Source organism: Pholis gunnellus (genome assembly GCF_910591455.1).
Source record: "Pholis gunnellus genome assembly, chromosome: 15".
Taxonomy (NCBI): domain Eukaryota; kingdom Metazoa; phylum Chordata; class Actinopteri; order Perciformes; family Pholidae; genus Pholis; species Pholis gunnellus.
In genome coordinates, this window is record NC_136542.1 from 11,923,721 (window position 1) to 11,949,991 (window position 26,271).

Sequence of the window (26,271 nt, forward strand, 5' to 3'; positions counted from 1 at the left end):
GCGCTGAAAACAAGCGTTGCACTTTCTTTGTATCTTTAAAACAGCACGCATTCAGTTGTGACTCAGGTACCGTTTGAAGTCAAATGTTACTTTTTACACATTCTGTTGGCCTGCTGTATTTCTTCAGGCTTTCCTGCAAGCACAGACCTCTGACCACAGTTATCAATCTCCACTAGCTTTCTGCAGATCGATACGAAATGGCGTCGGGCTATGGATCACTTGCCAAAGAGGCCATTGTGCTGCTCGATAAGTTCAGCGCTGGCAGGCAGTGTTTGGATGACTTCATGGAAGATGCTTCAAAGGATCTGCAGGTAGGTGTCGAGAGTCAGATCGGTGCTGCTTGTGCTGACACCTGAACGCCCCATTTACCAGGCTGTGTGTCACAGGTGATGGATGCTCTGCAGAAGAAGTTCATACTTGATGTCGTTTCCGGATGCATTGAGCACAAACAGTTACTGGACGTGGTTATCAATGTCTTCTATGGCCAGAAAGGGAGATGCTTATCCAGAGGTGACCGCAGCCAGTTTGTCAGTAAGTCAATGAACTAAACTTTCAAAATTATAATCCAAGTTTGCCACTGACATGCATTGATATAGATTTAATATGCTGTTCTTCAGTTATCTGTTACCTCGCCACCTTTTCTCTTGATGACATTGGACTTCAGCGTTTTAGCCTCATTATCAAATCTCTGGACGTCCAGAAGATGCACACAGTAAGAAACTCTCAAACAGCAGTGTGCAGTTGCATTGGAAATAACCAGCAATCAATAGCTCCATTGCTGTGGCCTCGTGTAAGTGTGCATTGTGTTTGGCTGTAGTTCCTGACTTTCTTCTTCAAAAATCTCACCACGTGGATACAAGAGGAGTGGAATAGTATCTATGATGCTGCCTATGTGGAGGAACGCTGGATTTACCCTTTGCTAAGGTAAAAGAAAGAAAGAACCAATGTTTTTACAAAGGCAAAGACTGAGTGCATGTTGTTGTCCATTAGATGGCGCCCTGAGATGGATATTCTCTTGGACCAGCTTGTTGTCAAAATATCTCACGGGAATCAGGTCAAGAAATCCCCAATCAAAACCACTAAGCCCCAGGAGTTCTCTCTCACCAAACCTAGACCCAAACCTCCACCTCTGCCTGTGCCTGAGCTCATTCCACAGCAGGAAAAATCTAAACCAGTAAGTCTCATCTACAGTTATATACAATATGTTCTTCAAACATTGCCACACACAGTTACTTTTTGTGTGTGCTGTCTTACATAAACAAGACATTAAGCTGTATGTGTGTGTTGAGGCTGCGATGGACTCAAAAGGCTTTTGTTTCACAGGTGCCAAAAAGCACATACAAGGCTCCAAAAGAGATGCAGATGATGAAGGAGATCAAACAAAAGAACCATCAACAGACTGTGGTAAAATATCTGCTTTTAACATTATCATCAGTACGAGGCTGATGACATCTAAAAGGCAGAAATATGGTCCGTGATATAAACGTAATACAAAAGAAAACAAGTTTGACAGAAAGACAACTGACATATGCAACAATTAAACAAAAGACCCAAATTGCATTACAGCACATTCAAAACACACACAAAAAGATTTTTTCTAAATTGTCATTTGTTTTAATTAAATTCTGTCAATGTGGCATATACGAGTACTATCATAGTATCGTAATGAACACGCATTCTTTACATGCCTCTGTAACGATATTCTTCTTGTTTTTCACGAAAGGAACTGCTCTATGAGGCAAATATGAAACAGTTGAGATGTGCAAATCCACATAAGTCTGAACACACCAAGGTAGGGGCTATTGTCTGTGTTTCACATGGATTTCCAAGGCAACATTATTGATTCATGACCGAGCTTACGTATATAGAGATGGAAGGAGAAACATTTACTATTGAGTGAGTCAGCAGACATTTCAAAGTCAGTTCACACTTCTAAAGAACCCTCATTTGTCTTGCAGAGAGTGATGTCTCAGATTAAGAAGGACTTGGATTCAAAACTCGAGTTCAAAACATTTCATTTCCCTTTCGTACCCTCCAGTAATAAGGTGCGATCTTATTATTTCACCTGCTTCAGTGCATCAGTGTGATGGTGATGGATATCAACTCATGTAGGCGTAATACCCACTGACATGTGCTTATTGTTCTAGCCCACCAAGCTCAACAGCGCAGCCATCTTGAGGCAGGGGGCGCTATTTGACCGTCAGATGGAGGAGGAGCTGCAAAGGTACAATATTTACCTGCCAATGCTTCATATATTTTAGTGGGATTATAATGCTTGATATATTTTAGTGAGATTATTCATCTGCACATAATCAGTATCCTGCACAAGACAGTACTACGATGAAGTGCCAAAACAATTTGAATCTGAGCAACATTACAATTATACTTTGATAATACTTGTCTGTGTATAATGTCTGTGTGGCTGAATTGTCTCGTGACGTAGTGCATTTGTGATATGTTCTCAGGTCTGTCCTGCCAAGACGATCTTTGATCTCCTCAAATAAATTAAGTCATTTCTTTGCGCTTGTATTCGTGACACAGAATAGAGCGGCTGGTGGAGGGGGCACGTGAGCCCTCGTCTTTCCTCCAGGGGCAGAAGGAGATGCGTGAGAAGGACCTTCAGGAGGAGCTGGCCATGATTGAGCGCAGGCATCTGGAGGGACGCATCAGTCATGAGGAAGCAGCTATGGCCCGTACACGCCTAATGGAACGCAACCAGAAGACTGCTCAGCTGAAGAAGGAAGCGGTGGGTAAACGACAAACTAATAAGAACCAGCACAGGAGATTACACAGTAGTTTAAAGTGTGTGACGAGACAAAAAGTGTGCCTGTTCACTAAAAATACCCTAAGGGTTATGGATTATGGTTGTATTGTTTTCTTTTAGACAGCTCAGCTGATGCGGAGCTATGCTGAGAAAAGGCTGCAGGAGGAAAAAGAAATGAGAGACTTGGTGCAACAAGTGGCAGAAGGACACAAGAACTCAAAGATAGCTAAAGAGAAGTTACAGAAATTCAAGCGGAGTATAGGTAGGCCCTCCGCCTCTTTCATATCACATGTGATACAGTGAGACATCACTTTTTCCTCTTCATTCTCATCAATCTTACGCACATTCCACAGTGAAAGAGGTCGCAGAGCAAAGACGAGAGCTACTTGATCAAGCACTGGAGGAAGCACAAGCAGAGCTCTGCAGAAAATTTGAAGTGATCCGTGAAATCCACGCCATCGAATCTCTTCCTCATTTTAGAGTCAGGAATTTTGACAACACAGAGGTGAGTGAAGGAAAGCACGGAAGCCATCGAACATTTGAGAACAGCGTTCCCTTACTTCTTGAGTCACGGTGAATCTGCTGTCCCATGTCAGTCTGCAGGCCATGAGCTGATGGGAGAGATGTCCCTGGTGGAGATGAAGGAGCGTCTGGCCCTCCTGAGGGAGGCGCAGCAAACAGAGCAGCAAGAGAAACGGGAGCACATCCTGGAGGAGAGGCTGAACAAGAAGCAGCTGCTGCTGGATAAGGTGGACACCATCAACCTCCACACAAGAGTGCTGGCACAGGCTGCTGCCATCAGGTCAGGAAAATGTTTGGCTCCGACTTTATTGTGGTCAGGTGGAAACACATGGGGCTGAAACAGATACATATTCATGATAGTTTTGGCATGTTGCAGGAAAGAGGAGAGGAAACCCATGCCGGCGATGATTCAGGATGAGACAGTTTTGGCTCTGCAGAAGAAGCTTGAAGAGAAAAAACTAGAGCGCCAAAGACTGAAGCAAACTAAAAGCAAGAAGCCCCAAACCTCTGAACAGGCAGCAGCACAGACAGGGACACGCACCAAAGTGAGTACGAAATCCCAAACAAAGAGGAACTGACTTCTCTCAGTAAGCAGGTTGTAAGCATTGTCTGGTTTTGTTAGTGTTGGCATTTTTCTTGCTTGGAGCAGTAAAACATTGTCTCTCTCTTTCTTTTACTGCCAGAAAAGCCTGCCAGAGAAAAGCTGGGAGGAACTGGAGCTGAGCTTAGAGCGTCACCTCCAGAAGGACGCTCCTTATGTTGTTCCTCAGACAAAAACATTCAAGACATAAATAAGCACAACGTGCTCCACAAGTCTGTGAATGTTTCATTTTTAGATCAGAAGGATCATTAGTTGTATTTGTTGCAAGAAATTAGAATCTTTTCATCTTTTGTCACTTCATTTGACACATTGTGCATTAAATTGCTGTAAAACTGTTTGAGTGAAACATGATTTATTTCCACAATTATTATTATAATGTCTTGTGGATTTCCTGTGAGAGAGTATACTGTATTGTTTGTCTTGACTTGTAATATGTAAGTGTTAAGTTGTTTTTTTTATGTCCGATACATATGACAAATGTCTCCCCCAAAGTATGTTCCACCCACCTGTGGCATGAAAAGGGAAGTGGACCTTCAACTTATGACGTATGAAGAACATTTCCCTTCCCAAAAACAATGTTGGTGTTATTTTTGTTGCGTGTATATTATGGTAACAAGTTACTGTACAAAATATCACTCATGATTACTCATCATCAAGACTATGCACAAATGTCATCTCCATTGAAAAGCAGAACTAGCAAGTATAGCACATATGACAGCAAACCTTTTTAAATTGTATTTTTTACAATGCAGTATTATTTGTATCTAAATATACACGCATTAACACATGTATTTGTATTTAAAAAATAGTTTTACTTACATAAGGACTATAGAAATGTAGGGGGAAATATTTTTTCATAGTAAAAAAAATCTTAATTATTAATTAATGTATCAACAAATTTCAAATTGATAATGATTTGTTAATTATAGTACAACTGTCTATCTATCTACTTGTTTAGAATAAATAGGAATAATTCTCTATGTAAAGGTTTACTAATAGATTTGAGTCATTGGCATATAATAACACTGCACAATACATGTGATTTTAACTACACAAGAGGCAGCGTCGCCCCTGCTGGCTGTTCCGTGTAACAACAAGACATCTGTCTGAATCCGGCCCATTTTCCTCAGTTTTTCCTTGTAAAGCAAAATCACATGATGTGTATTTTGTCATATGACACTGATACGAGGACTGATCCCTCTGCGAGCGAGCGTCACAGTCGTCCTCATTGAAAAAAAACAAAGGCAGCTCGGGCACTTGTCCGGGATGAGATGCTGTAGCCTGACATTGTTTGGTGGTAGTACTCGATAATATTTGGAGGATGGACTGCCGGGGAGTTCTGCCTGCAATATGCGCCGCTTGTTTCATGGGTAAGTTATACTCTTCTTCGACAATAGCTGCTGGCATACTGCAACACACTAGGAAAGGTCCCTTATAGAGAGATTATTGAGATATAATAAATACCAGTGTTATCTCGCCACTTAAAATATGAAATGTGATTATAGCTCATTGATAAACTTATTATAGAATTTTGTTGTGGATTAAATAAAGTATAATGCACTATACATGGAATAAAAAGTCATGTAATGACAAAAACTAAATGTGAAAACTATGACAAATATACTTTCTGCAATATAATTAAAATTGCACTTTTTTTTGCACCTAAACCTCATAACAAACGTTCTTCTTGTGAAAAATGGCAATGGAGTGAATGTACTAGCTTACTGTGTTTAATGGTGGACATAACACTGATCTTATGGTATCTCACTGTATTACTGTATAATGTCTATATATATATATCATTTTGCTGACATAAGAATCTGATCCTGCCAAACATTCAGGATTACAGCATTTCTTTCTGCCAGTTCAACAGAAGTATGTGTCTAAAAGTTTGAGTAAGAAATGTTGCCAACCCAGAAAGCCAGCGATATCACATGACCCCCTTTCTGAATAATTGCATTTCATGAGGAGGATGGCTTGTATTCAAGGCAGCACTTAAGCACATGGCTAACGTGATTACTACTACAATATGGGATCTGTTTCGCTGATGGGCTTATACCTGTTGTCCTCACTTTCTCAGTGGTTAGATAAAGTTCAGCGGTATACTTAAGATTTTGTGGAGTGATTTAAGATATCACAATGACACAGCTATCGTTTGAAGACTTTTATATATTTTTCATACCTCAACTAGTTACCACTAGAAGAAGAAGAATATTTTACTTTGGTGATATGTATTTGTATGTGTGAAATAGTGAGCAGAAACAACAACAAAAAATAGAGACTGTGTGAAGCAGGCAGAGATTAGAGGGGGAGAGATCAGAGTTATTACCCCCCCCCCCCCCCCCTCTCTCTCCTTTTCTTAAAGCCATAACTATTGAGAACATATTTGATTGTATGAGTGGTGTAAACGTTTGTAAACTGTATCAAACGCAAAGGATTAGACAACATACTCCAAAAACCAGAGAGACTTGCAGCTGCAGGTCAAATCAATAATTCCCTTCCTTTTATTTTATTTATTACATAGCTTTTTTAATTTTTTTGTGCATTTTTATCTCAGACAGCTAACAGTAAAGGGTTGAAACAAAATGACGAGAGAGATCGGGAACAACATGCAACAAAGGTCCAAAGCTAGATTCAAATCAGGGACGTTGCAGTTCATGATTAGGCCCTTAAACTCCACAATGACTACCAGTACTACCCCAATTATCAATATGTGTATTCATTAACAATTGTAGAACAATTAAATAGTGGAGTTTAATTGTGTTACAGCCCTGTATCAGCCCACTTCAGGAAGAAGATTTGAAACATCCAGTGTGCTTCTCTTCCAGGCATGGTGTTGAGCCAGACCACACTTACCCCTGCTGTGATAAACACCACTCTCTTCGAGAATGTGACCAGTCTGACCGTAACTCCCATGATTCTCACCAGCACGACCCCGGGCTGCTCTGCATTCAACACTTCGACTTGTGAGCCCTGTGCACCGGGATCTCAGTACAACAGTGAGTCAGCAGCCATGTTATCTGACATGAAGCCCCAATTTTAAGACGTCTTACTGCAGCAAAAAAAAACTGTAAAAAGTAAAGTAAAAGATAAGAAATGTGTCTCTGTCCCTCCCCAGACACCTTGCTGTGTGCTTGCTGCGCTGACCCTGGGCTGTGTCTATTTCCTGGAGCATGTCTGCCATGCACCACAGGTTCCTATCAGCCACTAGCAGGACAGCAGCAGTGTCTGCCCTGCAACCGGGGCTTCTACACAAAGTAAGGACACAGATTGTGCCAACAAATTATTTTACTTTGTGTTAACTACTCTACTGTGTACTTTACTGGCCAATTTCATGTGTATTTTACACTACTTTACACTCCTGCACAGTTTTACTGGAAGTCCACTGTGTCTCCCCTGCCCTTCTGGATCCTTCAACAATAATACCGGCAGAGACAGTTGCTCAACTTGTTCACCAGGTGTGTTTATATAGCTTTAGACGAAAACTCAATTCTGTTGTAAATGAGTAACTAGTGATGCATTCAGATGAAAACAGCAGTATGCTCGCAGTCAGAAATGATATATATATATATATATATATATATATATATATATATATATATATATATATATGTAAAACGTCTTTACCAGATCAGATTTACAATCTTGTGAATGGATAGATTGTCTAGATATTAAGATATATGATTTCTAATTTGAAGGCAATGATCTGAACATAGTTTCATATAATCTAAAACTTGAGAGAAAACACGAATCACATGTGTTGAGTTATTTTCTGTCTGCCGCTTTCAGGTTTCTTTTCATCGCAGCAGAGCTCGACTTCATGTGCACCATGTGCACTGGGAAGTTTTTGCAAGTAAGTTGGCGTTGTCACCAGGTTCCTGCTCCTGTTTCTGTGTCTTTTGTTGTTAGTAACTAGGACTGAATCAGTGTGGAACGTTCATAACTCACTCACTTATCTAACAACATCACATGATTTCCTCCCATGGTACTGTTTGGCAACACACACACACACACACACACACACACAAGACCAGTTACAGAGTCACTGCTTTGATTAATCAGCATAAGGCATGTATGATCATGTCCCAGCGCATATGAATGAACTTATAGAACTGGACTTAACTGGAAATGTAAGATGTTGTTCAGTAGCCTGATGACCATTATCAATGTACAGATACGGGCTAAACGCTGCGATGTCTTTGAGGCGTCTTGATCAAAGCAAAGGGGGAGGAGTGTAAAAACAGCAGTTACACAGATCTCCTTCCAAATATCTCTACACATTGGTAGACCAAGAACACTACCTTTAGGCTCAGCTCTTTACCGTGTTGTATTTAATCTTAAGCTTCATTAAGCGTCCAAACCACTGTCATTTTACATACATCGGAAATATTGAAAACAGTTTTCTAATGAGTTCATCCTAATTCGGCAATGAAATATTGACATTGCTTTTACAAGTGGTGATGATGTGTGTAATATTATCCAAGCGTTTGCTTAAGAGGAGACACTACAGGTGAATAAGGTAAAAAAAAAAAAAAAAAACATCAGATATTACCATGTAACTTCTCCAGTTGATTGTTTACATTGAGACAATCATTTGTTTGTATTACAAGTTTTCTGAAATGTTGTTTAAATATGCAAATGAGGCATTATCTAATGTAGTAAGTAGTAAAAATGAACAGCTGAATGTGAATTGTGGATGTTTTCTTTCTGTGCAAGGACAAATTATTTCAGTTTTTGCTTGTAGTGTCTCGCCTTAAACTTTGAATAGCAGACCTACATCAAACCATTGTTCATGTTTGTTAGCAGTGTGAAACCAAACTGCAACAACAGCTCTAAACTAAATCAGTTTTGACATTTCTCAAAAATGCCTCTAAGTTACTTGTGGCAGCCGTGAAAACCGCAGGAGGCTTTACAGCCACAAATAAGCGTCTCTCTCTCTCTCTCTCTCTCTCTCTCTCTCTCTCTCTCTCTCTCTCTGACAGCTCCCTTGGTTGTAGCCAGTGCCAGATGTGTCCTGGAGGAACTGAAGCTCTACGGACTGCAGCTAGAGACTGCACACCATGTCGACCAGGTAACGTAAACCCACAGGGCCTTGTTAAGTCATGTTTATTTATAAGTACTGTGGCTCATGAAAAGGGGAAGCATGAACATCCATCCAGGTGATATCTGGTTTTGAACAGGCATGCACAAGGCTCCCCATCAGACTATATGTCAAATCTGCGGGAGTGGCTTCTTCCAGATCCACTGGGGCCAGGAGAGCTGTGATGTATGCCCAGATAACCACTACTGCCCTGTGAGTATACCGCTCCCTCCACACTCTGCCTAACAAGAGAAAATGAACCTGTGTGTGTTGGACAAAGTTTCAGCGTATGTTTGGTGACAGAGCATGTTGTTCTCTCAGAGTCCAGACGTGAACCCCATTCAGTGTCCCACCGATGCGTTTTGTCCTGAGGGCAGCTTGTCTCCAGGCTACTGCATGGAGACTTTCTTCCGCAAAGAAGGGGACACTTGTGAATTGGCCCCTGTCACTATTGCTCTTTTAGTTATTGGAGGAGGGGGTGAGTAACACCTAACTATCGTTTTCCTGATATTTCTGAGCTTCTTTCAAAATGCAGCTCTACTTAACACCATGTTACAGGCACTGGATTACAGTTGTGCGTTTCAAACTGATTGCCTTTATAGTTGACAAGCTTCAAGCTGCAAACTCCAATATTTATATAATCCTATTACACACAAAACAATTTCTTTAAAGTATGTTGTAGAAGCTGGTGTTTGTCATAGTAATGGTTCATAGCTCACTTATGCACGCCTACTTTCTATAGCTTAAAGGGTCAGAGCTTATTTTTCACTTGTTAAAGGAAATGAGCAAAGATGAAACTAATTAAATATACAGTGAACTTCAGAAAAACGCTGAGTTACTTTCCACTCTTGACTTAGCAATTGATTAAAATACTATAAAACTGGATTACTCTTCTGTACAGACTGAATAGTTTTCTTATAACTATATCAATGTAAATGAACAATTTTTATTTAAACTCCAGTCCTCTCAGCATATACAACTAATGAAATAGAAAAGTTTTATAGTTGTATTGTACAGTTTGATTTTGTATTACTTTGTGTATTTGAATTGATAATATGCATTTCTTACTGCTGATTTGAAGTGTTGTTCTGGGAATGTAGTCAATGCTCATGATATATCACAGTTTAATTGTCAGAAAAACAGTTTAATAAGTTTAATGACTGTCACAAAGACAGTAACACTTTCCCTTTTGCACACTGAAATAGATTTTTTTTCCCTCTTACACTGAGACTACTTCATGTACAAAGGACATAATGAAATGTAATAAGAGTCATGCTGACATATCAATACTCTCTTTGTGTATTTATAATAAGCCCAACTGTAGATGTCCTGTAACATCCTCTGGTGTTTTCCCTCTCTCTTTCCTCAGTGGCCGTGCTCTTCATCATTTCAATGGTTGTACGTCGACGGAAAGACACTGATGGAGAGCTGTCTGTAGCCCGAGCTCCATTACTACGCAAAGAGCGACCTCAGGGTCGATACTATGGGATCCCCTGTGATGCAGAACCTGTATATGCTGGCTGGTGAACCAAAGGACCGCATCTAAGCTTTCTCAAGTTCTGGGTGGGACAAAACCAACTGAAGTCTTATTTTCATGTGTTCCAACCAAAGACAAAAGGACTGATTGTAAAACCCTGGACTGGTGCCTTGAAAGTACTTTGACAATCCATCACTTTTTAAGTAGTACATTTGAATATATTATTGAGAAACAGAAGTTTTTTGTGAATTCTTGTAGTTTGACACTGTTACAGTTGTCCCACTCAGCGACAAACACGCTCCATTTGTAAACTAGATTATTGGATTGTGAGAGGTATGCTTGAACGGTGAAAACGAGATGCACGCCGTGACTTGGTGGGAACCTCTCTCTCTTAGTAATAGCACCTTTTTTTACAGCGATAACTGATTTACTTTGCACTTAAGTGATGGTAGACTTGTGGATGCCTCCATTAACTCGTGTAGTTCCACAGTTACAGAGAGGTGTACATAAACTGTGGTTGGTGCCTTGTGCTTTTTAATGCATTAGGAACATCATGTTGTCTGTAGATTCATTGATACCTTTGCTTCATGTTTTTCACCTGCTTTTTTAAGGTTGTATTTGTTTTAAAAGAAAATAAATGCAAATGATTGACTTGAGCCTGATTTCACACTGTTTTGTACTCATTTGAACCATATTGCAAACTTGAAAATATATATAATATCATATATGTGTGACAAAACAATAATAACATTAAGTAATAACATTAAGCTTTTACTGTCCGCCAATTTACAAATAAGTCCAATTCGTAGACCAAAATGTAATAGGAAAAAATTGAACTCCCCATCCAACCTTTCTGGCCATCATCGAAAAAAGCACTGCCAAAGTTTTAAGTACAGGTTGCCCCATAATGACATATTAGACCTCACCAATTTGGCTTATTTTTTTTGTATAATCAGCCCATTACAAGTATTCTTAGTAAACGGTCGGGTGCAACAAACTCATGGCAATCTGTAATTTGCTTATGATGTTTTTTGGCAATGCTTTGTCCAAAAATCCAAAAATCCAAAGTAAAGGTGAAGGATGCTGAAGCACAGTTGAGAGGTTTTCTGCACATTATAGGCTTTTCTTATAGCAGACGTTTTTACATGTCATAGGACAGGATTCATTAAGTAATTAATTAATAACATTAACTACTGCATTTCATTTCCAGATCCAGGCCACTTGAGCTGTACTCTCAAAGGGAATAAGTCATGTCATGCTATGAAAAGTGAAACAATCTATCGATATAGTGGATACTGCAAGGTTTACCAGACAGAAAAGGCTTAGAGAAGTCCCTCTTATAGACTGTGGTTTGGTCACACAGCACTAAACAATTCTTTCCACATAATGTCAACATCCAACAGGAGACTGTGACAAATGGCACATCTCTGGATCAGATAAACATGTTTACAGAGTGTGACAACCATGAAAGTAGAGTAGAAAGACATACAGCTGTACAACATGTTGGGCAGTTTATTATAGGCCTATAACAACATATCATATTTTACAAGCTCATGTATAAATAGCATAATGGCAAATTAAGTGGCAAATAAATGGGGTCAAAAGTCAAAAGTACGATAATTACCTCTCACATTAGGTCAATTAAATTATACAGTAGCAAAAAAAAAGTACCTTTGTAGTAAACGTTGTTGTTTTTGGATTACTTTTCTAGATTAAAGTACTGATTCATGTCTCACCGGTAACAATTGCTAGGTGGCGGTAATGTGTCGTTAATGTTGTATATGCGACAACGTTGAAGTTTGTCCAAACAGGGCTCCGTACTTAAGATAGTATTCAGAGGAAAACATGGCGGCCGCCTTGGCCAGAAGGGTGTCCGGTGTGTATCTATCATACATTTTCATTTCACTCTCCTCATACTATAAATGTTTAGTAATATGTCCGTCTTTTAATGCACCAACCTTTGACCTCGTGTCGTTTGTAAGCACAGATTGTCCGTGAAGTTGCTACAACTAGCACCGGTGCTAGGTTTTCTGTGACTCCTCTCATGTGTTTTCATGTTGTCCTTGTGCTTCACAGGGCTGCTGAGGCCGCTGTCGGTCTCTCTGTGCTACAAGACACCACAACTCTGTAAACTCTCCAGCCTCATCCGGCTTCCGCCTGTCTACAGCTCTGCCGCAGCCGCTGTCCGCGCTCCTCTGCGGGCTGCAGCGTGTCTGACACCTCGGTACAGCATCCTACAACGGTAAAGGGCCAGACGGAGTCCTCATGCGCATAGCAATAGCTACTGTAACTGCTTCATAGCACACTGAATATATCAACACACACGTCTCCCTTTTAAACTCTACTGGAGTGAAGTGAGTAATCTCAGAGAGCGAAATATCGAAACCTGACCAAATGAAGCCAACTTATTGGTGTCCAGTTATGACATATTGTTCCGTAATTTTAGTGAATTGAACCTTCTTTAATTAACCCTTCTTGTGATCTCTCTCTGCTTCTTTGTGTTGTTGCAGGGTATTGCCACTTATTCCCAGTCTGACTCATCAACCAAGCAGAAGTCTGACGTATGTCAGTCTGAAGAAGGGGAAGAGGAAGACCGTTAAATCTGTGACAGACAGGTTCATGAGACTGCATTGTGACCTTTGGATCAGACGCAAAGTACGTGTCTTTAACTGAACTGCCAAAATCACTGATTTTTTAACTTCATGTCAGTTTTCTGTTTTAATTGGTGCCTTTAAAAATACCAATGTAGGACCCCAGTCAAAATCACCCAATTGCAGTCTTTAAATAAAATAAACTTAAAGTATGACACACTATGAAGGGTATAAAGGGCATTCTGTTGGTCATTTTGGAGCAGACAGATGCAGCAGACACAGATTTCCTCAAATGAAACTAACTTTCCTTAAATTATATAATTTTTTTCAGATGACATTAACTACATACCTAATGTTTTGAGAAGAAAAGCATTAGCATTTTGCTATGATGGTATTTTCTTACAGTAGTTTTGGGGGTTAAACATTTACCTTGTTAAATGTTTTGATAAGATGGGGGTTAGAAACACTGTTTCCAACCTGACTTATTGTTTCCGTGTGTAAACAGGCTGGATACAAGAAGAAACTGTGGAAGAAGAGTCCTGCCCGACGAAAGCGCCTGAGGGAGCATGTATTCTGTAGCAAAACACAGAGCAAGCTTTTGGATAAAATGACAACCACTTTTTGGAAAAGGAGGAACTGGTTTGTTAACGATCCGTACCTGAAATACCACGATAGGGTCAACCTCAAACTGTAGTTTGCTTATTCATGTAGTGACATCTTGTTTTCTGTTCAAATATAATAAAATCATATATATCTTAAAGTGTCCTTTGTTTTTAAATGCTGTTTTAAGATAAGACAAGAAAGATTAACACACAGTCAAAGTTTTTCTTCATATTTAATGGCTCGATTTAAACAGAAATCTTTAACCTAGTTAGAACAATGAATTGACAAATGAACCATCATATCACCACTTCACTGCTTTTTGTTTTATATTTCACAATCAAGTTGAAATTTAAGCAATTTGATATTCTGGCCTGCCAGAACAAAAATTCTTAGGGTCACTTAAGTGGCTAATTTATCGGTAAATAAGACGTTATTCATATATATGTATAGCCAACGTGTGTGTACAGTCGTTACAGTTCATATTCTTTCTACAAAGCAACCAAAAATGACAAAGAAATAATAGTTTACCAGCAAGGCATCTTAACAAAATCATTTAAGAAATCAAATTTTCATACAAATTAATAACAAACATCATGCAATGATGAGTTTCGGTCTACGCACAAGTATACAAATCTGCTACTTGGCGACATGTTTTTTCTGTTTTACTTTGCATGAATTTTAACAGAAGGAAATCCCCTTCAGCACTAACATTTATACTACTCACGTTGAAACACAATCTGATTTTTCCTTTTTTAAGTTTTTTCACCATTTTCCATTAAAAGGACATTGTATGTGTGTTTATGTGCGTAACAAGTGTATCTACAACATCAGAGTGAATGACGTGTAAACAGAGCAGTTGTACCTGAGAAGCTTTTGTTTCAAACTTCAAACCACCCTAAATGATACAGATATGATGAACAGGATAAATCTGCAGCAGACGTCCAACACAGTGATATTTTGTGTAAAATGTTGCTATGATTCAGGCTCAGTGAATTAAGTACATAATGAAAACAAAGTCTATCACCATGCGATATTAACCTAAATGCTAATTTGTAAACCTGCAAAGAAATAAAGTCACGCCTAAAGAAATAAGCAAGTAGAAGGTAAGATCGTGGGGTTTCGTGTTCCTCAGTTAACAGCAGAACACTACACAGTGATTTCAAACATGGAATCAGAACCATGTGAAGATATAGTAAATAAATACTCGTGACTTTTTCCGAGTTGGCCTTAAATTGTCAATTAAATGACAAAATGTGCTGACAAACTGAACGGTAGATTGTCAAACAGTCTGCTTTAGGAATCCTCTTGCAGTAGTGACTTCATTTATCTGTGATGTAAATGCTTTTACTTGTTAAAGAATAATTCTTTTTTTGGCCATTTCAGAGTATTAAGGGCAGCAACTTTATATTCTAAACATAGTGCAAAATGATTGTTTAATGTGAACATAGTTGTGATAGAGATACTTATATCATGTGTGGAGACATTTTGTATTTTCATGTCTGTCTTTAAGGCTTTAATCGAGAGGTAAGTAACAGAATATTGTCTGACACTTCATAATTACAAAGGTACGTCGTCTCGTCTCGGAATAGATTTTTGGGTCATTCCTGGATACCTTGACGTGATAATTAATCAGTGCAGAATTCACAGATGTTTCTTGATATTGAATGGGGTAAAAACAGCCTTTTCTTTTGATCCTTGGCTTTTAACACATTCTCGAAGAACGACCATGTCACTCTCAACGCCTGCTTAATTATTCAGTGACAGTACATTCTGTTAAATAAACAGAGTTCTAATAACTGGGAAGACACATGCAATTGCCTACCCAAACCTGATATATAAAAACAATCAAATCAGAAAGATGAAGTACACACAAACTGTACATAAATACATATTCAATAACCCACAAACTCAAAATGTCTATCAGCATGGAGCCCATTCATTCATTTGTACTATCAATGTCCCAAACGTCATAGTTTTTAAATCATGAGCCATATACTATATATAGAGGGGTCATCATAGGTCACTTTGGTAATACCTTATTCCAAAGCAAGGCTGCTTTAGTCATGTAGCTTTTGGCCATTTAGTATTTTTACTTCTTGCAGCAAAGGCAGCTGGAGGAGTCTTTCGGACAGTTTCACATGGCTTCATTGTTCGAAGAAAGAGCACTCCTGGATCTTGTGAGAGGCCTTAAGACTCTACGAGGAGGCTGGAAGGGAGCAGAAAAGCAAAGGTTAGCGAGAGAGCCTCAATGAGTTGCACAATATTTAAAAAGGATGCTGGCATTATTTTGTATTTTTCATATTGTCAACAAATCTCAAGATAAGACCAAAACTAACAATGTGTTAGTTTGTCTCTCGAGACTTTCTGACCTCCACACCCTGTCTGTGAATGAACTGTCTCACTACAAAGCACAGTATTCCTACTCAAGACATACAGTACATCTTTAAAAGCATTTAGTTTCATAACGAAAAAAAGAAACCGTCACATACATACATGAAGTTTATGTCTATAGCACAGTGGAATAAGCTAAACCAGTCTTCAGCTACACAGACAATACTTATTTGTAGGATCAATTTTTCTTTTTTTTTCATGGGATTTGTTGACAGTCAAAAAATATAAACATCGCTGGTGTTATCCTTAAAACAGTGCCGCTTCATTCAGCATCACCACGTCAAAGAAACTGATATTAGATGTTGAGATGTATTAATGAATACCCAGTAATTCCAGGGACTGATTATGCCGATTAAATATAGAAGTTACTGTCAGGGCTTAAATACACTGGAATGCAATCCATCGTCAATAGGTCAACCATTTCCAAACAAGTGAGCAACTGCAATCATGCAAGAGAAAGATCACACATTCATTTGAACTAAAGATTTATTCCACTAAGATCTCAGCACATGGTTCAGCTTCATCAGTGCAGAACTCCTATTGGCAGCAAGACTTTCCACAATTGCAGAAGTACTGAACCATGATGAATTATTTAGCTACACGGCAGCAGACATTAGTGAATCGGTGAGTAAATCACCACGCTCAAGGGGCAGTTAGAATCAGGCAGCCGCGTTGACGAGGCAGTATACCTCAGGAGCCTTCTTCTTAGACAGCCTGAGCTGTGGAGAGCTTGATGCCGCCTGCACCCCTTTCCCCACCTCCTCAGGCTGCTCCGGAGCTGGAGGAGAGGGGGGCGGAGAGGGTGTGGAGGACTGGGGTGTCAGTGAGGGCGTGATAGTGCTGGATTCAGACTCAGAAGGTGAAATGGTCTTGGACAGAATCTCCTTGGAGTCCCATTGGTCCAAACCCAACATCTCATACTCAGTCATGTCAAAATCCTGTCCTGTACCGTGAAAGAATGTCGATGGAAGGGATGAATAAACATGTCTCCGGTCTATTCAATTGAAAGCTAAATACTTTGTGTAATTGCTATAGAGTGGCATGTGATTATTTTTGTCAGCGGGGATTATGAAAGTTCATATCATAATGCATTATCATTCTGCAAACCACAGAGCAGAGGCCAAATAGGAAGTTATGGTAAGCCGGGGCCTATTTGTTGCAGCACAAACAAGCCTGTTCTCCTTTCAACTGTCAATGGAATGGACAATGCAATGACAGCAGAAGGCCAAAATATACTTGACAATATTGTTCAAAAGAAGTTTAAAAATGCAAAAAAGTTTTAAGGGACAGTTTTTCATATTGTCAACAAATCCCTTGAAAAAAGACCAAAACCAATTATGAAATGATCCTTATAGCTTATCTTCTGTAAGAGAGTTAAAAACAAAATGGGCACTGTAGTTTATTTTGAGTCAATTCCACAATCCTGCTGCCATAAATACTCACTAAAGCACCAAAATATGTATTAATCCGCTGCTGAAAATAGTCCCCAATAAATTACCTGTTCATTCCTGTTCAAGCAATGTCTCCTAAAAACTACAGTGGTCAGCTGTTTTAGGAAATTACTGAGCATTTAAAAAATGAAATTAATTTTATGACCTGCTTTTGATTTACATGTTCAGTGGGAACCGATGGGTGTGCGAGGCAAACAAAAACATGGCTAGTTGATGGGATCTGTTGACGGTAAAACAAATCTAGAATAGCACCAAACCTATCCTTTAAATTAGAGGGAATACATAATGGATTATGCTAAAAATGGATTGTCCACAGGGGTGACACACGGGTTAGGACAGCCTGTTGGTCAGGGGATAGGAAGCGCATAGGAAGTGCATGTGCAGAACGGGGAAAGCATCCCTCCAGACCATCTATTCTAGCGTCAACCATCCATAATTGAGTGTAGGCATAAATAGACAACAGCTGTTCATAATATCCTCAGATATTAACAGAGATAACCTCAATTCAATTTTTTAATCAAACCTTAACTTCAGTCCACTGTAAGCAGTCGTGTCTAAATGTTGTGCTTTTTTGAACAAAGCAATAATTATCAGTTGAAAAACAAGACACCCCATCTAGATTAAAACAAACAACGACTGTGTCCACATGATGTTAAATAGGAACAAATCCCCCCAGCTACATGTGAGCTTTATCACACGGTGCCTGGCAGCCCTGTGACGCCTGACCTGCTCCCAACAGGAAGGCATGACTCAAATTGGGGGCCACTCAGGAACGCAGAGGTTCTGAACAATATCTGCCAGTTTGAATGAGCTTGAAGGCAGGAAGACAGAAATCTACAAGATAATCTGTTTTACACAAACAAACCAGGCACTGCTAATGCATTATGATGGCGCCATTGTGGCTAATATTCTCAACTCTACAACAGAGTTGTAACATGCCTCCATAACACTTGCCGGAGTAATGTGTGCTCACCCTTGTTGCAGCTCTCCGACTTGCTGCGCATCATAGTCTTGGTCCTATGCTGTGCTGCTGCAGGCTGCGTAGTGCCGGGGCCGGTGTTAACGGGCTCAGACTGATAGGAAGACAGATCCTGCATGCTGAAACTCCTCAGTCTGTCTGACAGGACCCCTTGGCTCTAGAAACAGGTTACACCAGATGATATCGTGAGCAGCCATGCGTGACAATTACAGCATAGATCATCTTTAAGGGTATCAATAATTTGATACCAACATCATAGGATGCTTTAACACTCAGTAAGCCTACTGTATTGTGTGAATAGCAGTAATAGCTTGATACTCTTATATACCATGAGCTTCTACTGTACCCCCAGGTCAATACGAAACAAATATCCAAAGTCGGCATTACCTTTGTTGCAGCCATGACTGCAGCTGTGGCAGCAACATTCAGCCCCTTTCTCCCAAAATGCACAAGTGTGTCATAGCTTTTGTCCTTTGCTTGGCAGAGATACTCGTCAATGTCCTGAAACAAGGCCAAAAAAAATAATAATCATGTGACCATTGTGTCTCTCTTTATCATCATAATATTGTATGTTTTGACAAGTGCTTCTTATATTGTTTGATTGCATTGCTAATCTTCACCAACTCGCTAATGTGTTTCCTGAATCAGACGTAGAGGAAAAAGGAAAGGAGAAAGGGAGGAACATGACACTTCCTCTCTCCTGTCCTGCAAACACATCTTCAACAGCTAAAGTGGAAAATTGAATTGGCACAAAGGCACTTTTGTTCTCAGCTGCAAAGCTCAAATTCTATCAGTCACATAACCATGCAGGCTAATTTAAAGTGAATATGTTCACCTACGCCTTTCCTTGAACTGCATCAGGAAGGAAAGGAAGGTAGAACAAAGGAAAGGGTTTTCACCTTTTCTTTTGAGGAAAGCGTTGGATGAACAAACTTCCTGTATAGCACACTGGAGCCTTTAGTGTAAGGGGACAGCAGCCACACCACAAAGGCTATCTTCAGCTCATAGTAGAAAGGAATCCTGCAATAAAGACACAAAATGATGGAGCCACTGGTACAACAAACTATCATAAAAAACGTGGTTTACATGTCAGTGAAAAAATGTAGTATGTGAGATGAAAAGAGTCAAGAAGTAGAATATTGAATAATTTACATTAAGTATCTGAAGTGACTTACCAACAAAGAAACATGTCTGTAAACACTTCCACAGCAGTGAAAAGGGCAAATATTATCCAGTACATCATCCATTTCACCTAAAATATATCAAAGCAGTGGAAGATAGTTAAAGTATACACACACAACACCTTGCCTGACATCATCTCTTAACTAAAAATACAAATATACTCACATATTCTTTCACATCTTTTGACTTCACAGCTTTATAAGAGGAGTACGCCGGATAAAGCGTCCCAAATACAAGTCTAAAAGACAGAAAATGTGCCCATGAACTCCAGAAACAAATCATGTAACAATGCAGTCCAACAGATATTTCAAATGTGCATGAAAAACATATAAAATCAAGACATTTTAAATCTAATAAATCCTGGTTGTGGACAATAAAAGCTATTATGGTAGATATTTAAAATGTCTCTGTCTTCATAGATCCATGTAAAATAAGTGGAAATACTTTTTCTGTTTCAATGCATATATTTACATTTTTATCAATGAGCGTTTGGAGCTACAGCCTACATAACTTGGATTGATTAATGATGGACAGGTGGTTGTCAGGTGAGCTCAAGGTAAAACAGCTTTGTCCTTCCAGAAAGAAGCTATGAAATCAGCGATGCAAAGTTAGATTGCTCCCTGGCTGATTTGGCTAAACAGGAGCTTAACTTCAAGCCATGAGGTAAAATTAGCGTCCATGTGTTTTCTTCTTTAAATTCCTTTGCGCGTGTATAGACACCTGTGCTGCTCGGTGACCCGACAGACCCTGCTGAAGTGCTACAGCCAGGCAACAGCTGTGAGAGCGACCTGATCAAATTACTGACCCACATCATGTTGCACCTCTCCGGCCTAACTGTGCTCTAACAGAGTTAAGAAACACAAGGACACTAAGAATAAACAGATCATCTGTGGGACACAACTAAACACTTTAGTTGAAGATTGGACCCATAAATGAACACCGCACAACAACCACGTTGTGAACAGCCAGGGCTGAAGCAGTTCTCTGAAACAAGATCTTGTAATCTAAATTTAATTGGCTCACTATTTTGAGGTCGGGCCTGCCGTTGGTATACTCCACACCGTCTGCAATGGCGCTGATTCATACTTTGAGCAGGTAAAAATAACCACAACTTAAATGTCGCCCTCTGTTTAATCATTTCAATTCAAAGCTGCAAGATCATTTATCGCCAAATATGCATACATGTCATATTACATGACAGAACTTGCATTGTAACGTGAGAACGCTGACCCATCCCTTTTGTTTTGTTTTTTTCCAATATGGGACATCAGAGAATATAGCTCCACTCAAAGACCGCTCCTGTTGTTCAGTCACCTCGCCGCCCAGTGACATTTAGCTCGATGCCAGTGAAAGACGTCTCTGATTTCTGGATCTGACTCATATTGTCATTTCATGGATGACAATGGATTATTCAGCCAATCACGTCACCTCTTTGTCTGTAATTAAAAAGGCAGCTGATCAACATAAAGAGTGTGAGGGTGCTGAGCTCCGGTCTACACAGGCCTTGCTCAGCGTTCCTGCTGCTGAAATGGCAAAAGTACAATCCTGTGGAATTTGGACTGTTTTTCCAAGCAAAAAAAAATAAATAATAAACGGGCGTCTGCTCTCCTCACACACTGACGTCTGATTCTGATTACATAGACAATGTGCGGGGGCTTGCATAGCGCGCCGCTCACAGTGCCGTCAGTGAGCGGCACAAATACTCGCAAAAACAGGCGACCACAATGTATTATTAATCTACGGGAAGAAATAATACAAAAATACTTACACCACAAGTCTAGAGATGATCCAGGAGACCATTGCGCTGGAAAGGCTACAGGACGCGCTGTGTGCGGGGAGGAGTTTCCTCCAGATGACAGGCGCGTCCAGGCGGCTGCGTCTGGACGCACACAGGCAGCAACGTGATGCAGGAGAAACCATAACTCATATCCATAGATGGCAGTGTTGCATCGCACAGACACCCAGTATGTCTGCTGGGCAAAGGCGACGCTGTCTGGGTTCACAAGTGTGTTTAGATGTGATATGATTGCATTATCTGTTTAGCTTGGAGGCAAATAGTTTCTGTTGGGCCTGAAAAGTAGTTTCGAATGCATCACGTGGGTAGGGGTGAAACTACGCTATTTGTCATTATCGATAAATCTGTCGCTCATTTGCTTGATTAATCATTTTAGTAAAAATGTTTATCACAACTCCCTGAACCAAAGTGACGTGTTCAGATTGATTGATTTGTCGGACCAACAGTCCAACACCATTAGTTGGCCCATTTATGTCCTGTCAATTAACTAATCTATGAATCAATTGTTTCAGTGCTACACGTTATAATATAGCCAAATAGAATTTACTAGAGTAATACAGCTCTTAATGGGTATGAAATCTCTCAGCAAACCTGGGAACACCTGCTCCATTAGAGCTACAGTACCTTTGTCAGCCTGTGGCCTACATACTGAAGCCAGAGAACAAGTACAACAAAAGCTTCTGAGGGAGTGCTGCGACTATTGAAATCTAATCCTTTTGTCCATTCTGAAGCCAAGAAATGTCTTAAAAATAAGGCTTTACGTTTCCTGCCCTTCTTAAAAAATACTCCACATATCAATGTAATATTACTGCCGTTGTCCGGTTGAATATAAAGATGAATTATTAGACATAGTTTCGTACTTCCAGCACATGGTTATTGCTAGACTATCGCTGAGCAGTTTTAGTTGCGGGACAGGTTTTTGTGTCAACAGATTTAGATTTTCCGTGCAGTTCAGTTTCTCAACAGTTGAGTGGGCTGTTGCAAGTCAGCAGGTTCAGATTTCCCAAAAGCCTCTGATTAGATTCAGCCAAACATTTCATGTATATTTTGACGTTGAAGAGCTAAACGTACGGTAAGTAATTGCTAAAAGCAGAAACATGTGTAATACAGTTTGCTTATTGGCAACCTTGGATCTTAAAAGTTTATTTCCTTATTTTTTCCCAATTCACATAGAAAAATGATACACACAATACTTCCACAATACATAGGTCCTGCACTAACCAACCCTTCAACTTCCTCTGCATCTTCCTGCTGAGAAGGAACTCAAATGTGACACAAAGTCGAACATTAACCGAGCTAAATGTTAATGCAAAGAAAATCGGTTCGGGTGGTATATGCGTGCATTTTTCCGATGATTTCACTTAACATGTATGACCACATAGATACATATTGACTGTACAGACTATCAAAGGAGAAATCCACCCACCATCTCTAGTGACTCAGATAATGTAGGACAGTTACCAGTAAACAGAAGAGCTGTTTGCAAAATGTATCCGAAACAGATCAGAACAACTGCCGAGTAGTGATCAAGGGTGTGATTTAAGTGCAGGGTGGTTATTTAATCATTGTTTGGATCATAAATACCCAAGTATGTCCATCACCATTCCATAACTTAGGACAGAAGATATGATGAACCACTATAGGCACAGCAGGCTTTTCATACTTACATTATATACACTTTCAAAAACCTTCTGTTTGACTTTGGATAATAAGACTTACCTCGGGTTACCCCTGATAATAAAAAGACAAAAAGCAAAAACACATTTCTTTGTATCCGAGTAGACCAAATGTTCTATAAAAAAAACTTTTTAAAGACATTAACTGTCATAGCACAAAGTTAACCCCAAATGATTATGTGAAATAATAATTATAACATGAAGCTTGGAGGATGCTTAGCACTGTAAACCCAGCACCAGAATTGTCTCTGTCCTTATTGGAGCGAGTAAACCGCCTTTGACAGAACCGTGGCAGATTGGCTTAGCTCCTCAGAGCCGCCAATCTTGACTGCATTGCTTCAATGTCCTCTTCTGACTCATCCTCTGAAGCTGCAGCAGCTGCAGCAGGCTGTAATTCAGGCAGGGCGTCTGTGACTTTGCTTGGCGCTTTGCCAAGGGCCCCTAACAAAGCAAATAGAACCATGAAACAGAGCATTCAGTATTATTCAGACCTACATCCTGAGAAAATCTAGACACCAAAACCTTTAAGGAAACAGGAATGTAACAATGTACTGTGAGGATTTAGTTGAACAAATGTCTGCACCTGCTGTGATCTCAAAGAGGATCTTGTCAACTTCCTCCTCCGCTGCTTCCTCCATCTCCTCTCCATCTTCCATGCTCTCAAATGTGTCTTCCAGCATTTCCTCAATGATGCCAGCCTGAAAGATGAATATGTACACACAATGCCATGGCTTAGCAACTTTTTCTTGTAAAGAAGTAATGGCAGATGGTGGTCTGATTAAGCCACAGCGTTGCATTCACTTGATTATAAGTAAATTGTATCTATTCGTGTCGGACACTGCTGCTGACCTTCATCATCTCCTTTGATAGTTCCCTCATGGTGGCCTGGATCTCTGGGATTTTGACAAGGTTCTGCATCGCTTTCATCACCTCCGTACTCTTCTGCAGGGACCCGGCTACACGCACTAGAGCTACAAATGTACAAAATACATTCCCTTCACTGACAGTGCAGAGGATAACATTAAGTTCTATGATGAAACTTTAAATATTCCCCAGTCCAATCACTCAGGTGATATACTCAAAACTCACCAAGCTGATTCTTCATGCTGAGTTGCACAGAGTTCATTTGGGCTTTGGAAGCGTAAAGTTTGGTGACAGCTCGTTTGGACTGAATCATCTCCTTTGCGAGAACCACACACACATCCCTCTGGCCCCTTTTGGCAGCATCTTTGATGGATCTTTTAACTTTTTCTTCTTCCCTTTGAATATCTGAAAGAAGAGGGCATACCATTATGTACACCACAAAAACTAATAACATATAATTCGGTCATTGCATGTAGTGGATAATGACATTATGCAACAACACAAATGTATCATCTTATTAAGAAGTCATTTATACTTTATACTGTTAGGTTATTTTATTTGTCATTGAGATAGTCAGCTGTTGTCAGTTCAAATCGATGTTTTAAAGCAAATTGTCCTTATTTTGCTTCAAGACATGTGATTATCTCTTCCATTTATTTTCATATAGTTAAAATGATAGACTAATCATGAAACGACATAAATGTAAAAATAAACAGACATTTTACAATAAAAATATCCTTTTATAAAAAGCAGTTTAGTGCCACATGTTGACTGCATCTTACCTCGAATTTGTCTGTCAAGCACTCTCGTTTCCTTCCTGATTTTTTGAGACCACTCATTCACCTGAAAGTATACATTGTTGTTACAAAGTGCGTTAATATTGCCAGTTGAAGTACGTTTGTATTACCCTCTTCAACATGGCATTTCGTGTATTAGACTAAAGCAATGTACAAGTTTAACCAGCTAGCGTTACATTGTAACAAATCAAAGCTACGCTAAAGAGAACACAATCAGGACTTGTTTACATTCGAGCTACTGACAGCAGACGAGTGTTAGCGTGTATGCTAACTAGCTAGCTCTTGCTACACAATTCAAAATAAGATTGGCTCATCGTTTACTGAGCCATACAAACAAGTGTATGACGTTATAGACTGTACACATACTGCGGGTTAACACTGGGTACTATTACAGGGACTGTTAGTTCTTTTCACACGAGACCAACATCAGTTAGCAAGAAGTAGCAACAGATTGGACGAAGTATGGGGCGTTAAACTGACAGCTAACGTTAGCAGGGTTAGCAAAAGGCGCTGTCGTTGTTGTCTTACTACGGACACAACACTCAAAGACAGACCTGGTCTTCAACACTAACTACTCACCAGGTCTTTGGGTGATTTGTCTGGTGATTTGCCGAACAGCCCCATTTTGACTATTGAGTTAAATGCCAAGCTAACCCACTTGACTGACACTAGCTAGCTAGCTCAGCTTGTTGAAACAGCACTTCCTGTTCTCGGGCTCAGTACGAACATGAGGGAACGTTCAGTCTACCTGGTCCTCATCAAGGAAACAAGGACAAGTGTTCTAGTGAGGATAACATCGAAGCAGACACACAATTATGTGTTTATGGTAAATCTATTTAAATCTATACAATTGTTTTAAATAAAAGATATTAACAGTGCATTCAATGATCAGTCAAAACTTTACTTAAATATTTTTTTTGAGTTGTAACAATTTAAATATCTGTAATTACATTCTGACTCAGACACCTTAATTCCAGATATCTCAATTAAATTTTGACTAACCATAATTACAATTATTTCAGCACATTTAAAGACATCATAATTATTTATCATACATTTCATTTGAAGATATCTGAAAGGTATTGGTCAAAACAAAAGTCAACATTTCTTTAACTTGAGTTTACTAGTCGCAATTCCTTTTAAGAGATCTATTGCATGGCTCCATGTAAAATGTCTAAAGTTAGTTCTTCCCTGTTAGTTATTTTCTAACACTTTGTATCTTTATGCAGAAATAAAAGTCAATGAGTCACTGGTGGAAATGTACTCAATTACTGTACAAATTGGCAATTTCCAGGTATGGTATATTTACTTTGAGTAGTTTTCTTTATGCTATTTTCTACTACACCGCTACATTTCAGAGGGAGATATGGTGGCCTTCTTTTAACGCCACTGTACTTATCTAACCGTCATTGTTACCGGCTCTTTTACAGATAGGGTTTTTCATTCAACACCTCTGTTCGATTTTTCAAACAACAATAGTTTGTTATAGATACAACTA

The 26,271-nt window shown here is 39.5% G+C and overlaps 5 protein-coding genes across 6 annotated transcripts; 3 read left to right on the top strand and 2 right to left on the bottom strand.

Moving 5' to 3' along the window:
* Nucleotides 1–197: 197 nt before the first annotated feature.
* cfap99 (cilia and flagella associated protein 99) lies at nt 198–4,071 on the top strand (the record flags this gene model as incomplete). The annotated part of the gene is made up of 15 exons (XM_079174529.1): nt 198–311; nt 387–531; nt 618–712; nt 818–924; nt 991–1,174; nt 1,324–1,404; nt 1,724–1,792; nt 1,959–2,057; nt 2,148–2,224; nt 2,542–2,746; nt 2,885–3,026; nt 3,118–3,269; nt 3,361–3,566; nt 3,663–3,873; nt 3,970–4,071. 14 exons carry the CDS (start codon nt 198–200, stop codon nt 3,862–3,864), a joined length of 1,878 nt encoding a protein of 625 aa, XP_079030655.1. The 3' UTR covers nt 3,865–3,873; nt 3,970–4,071.
* Nucleotides 4,072–7,055: 2,984 nt separating this feature from the next.
* On the top strand, nt 7,056–11,036 carry LOC306707691 (uncharacterized protein). Its single transcript, XM_079175255.1, has 7 exons — nt 7,056–7,144; nt 7,257–7,345; nt 7,677–7,740; nt 8,870–8,958; nt 9,068–9,180; nt 9,289–9,445; nt 10,337–11,036. The coding sequence occupies exons 4-7, from the start codon at nt 8,895–8,897 to the stop codon at nt 10,492–10,494; spliced, it is 492 nt and encodes a 163-aa protein (XP_079031381.1). The 5' UTR covers nt 7,056–7,144; nt 7,257–7,345; nt 7,677–7,740; nt 8,870–8,894; the 3' UTR covers nt 10,495–11,036.
* A 1,241-nt stretch (nt 11,037–12,277) lies between these two features.
* mrpl35 (mitochondrial ribosomal protein L35) lies at nt 12,278–13,795 on the top strand. The gene is made up of 4 exons (XM_079175115.1): nt 12,278–12,320; nt 12,521–12,686; nt 12,955–13,099; nt 13,541–13,795. The coding sequence occupies exons 1-4, from the start codon at nt 12,290–12,292 to the stop codon at nt 13,727–13,729; spliced, it is 531 nt and encodes a 176-aa protein (XP_079031241.1). The 5' UTR covers nt 12,278–12,289; the 3' UTR covers nt 13,730–13,795.
* Nucleotides 13,796–13,882: 87 nt separating this feature from the next.
* reep1 (receptor accessory protein 1) lies at nt 13,883–21,480 on the bottom strand. 2 transcript variants are annotated; one of them, XM_079174243.1, is made up of 8 exons: nt 21,410–21,480; nt 19,807–19,879; nt 19,635–19,711; nt 19,359–19,479; nt 18,847–18,960; nt 18,454–18,616; nt 16,719–16,972; nt 13,883–15,844 (listed from the first exon to the last, which is right to left on the bottom strand). In XM_079174243.1, exons 1-8 carry the CDS (start codon nt 21,439–21,441, stop codon nt 15,773–15,775), a joined length of 906 nt encoding a protein of 301 aa, XP_079030369.1. In that variant the 5' UTR covers nt 21,442–21,480; the 3' UTR covers nt 13,883–15,772. The 2 variants fall into 2 exon arrangements, with proteins under 2 accessions (XP_079030369.1, XP_079030370.1); XM_079174244.1 differs by lacking the exon at nt 16,719–16,972.
* Nucleotides 21,481–22,546: 1,066 nt separating this feature from the next.
* chmp3 (charged multivesicular body protein 3) lies at nt 22,547–25,489 on the bottom strand. The gene is made up of 6 exons (XM_079174853.1): nt 25,353–25,489; nt 24,759–24,819; nt 24,202–24,381; nt 23,962–24,083; nt 23,696–23,810; nt 22,547–23,553 (listed from the first exon to the last, which is right to left on the bottom strand). The coding sequence occupies exons 1-6, from the start codon at nt 25,395–25,397 to the stop codon at nt 23,414–23,416; spliced, it is 663 nt and encodes a 220-aa protein (XP_079030979.1). The 5' UTR covers nt 25,398–25,489; the 3' UTR covers nt 22,547–23,413.
* Nucleotides 25,490–26,271: the final 782 nt, after the last annotated feature.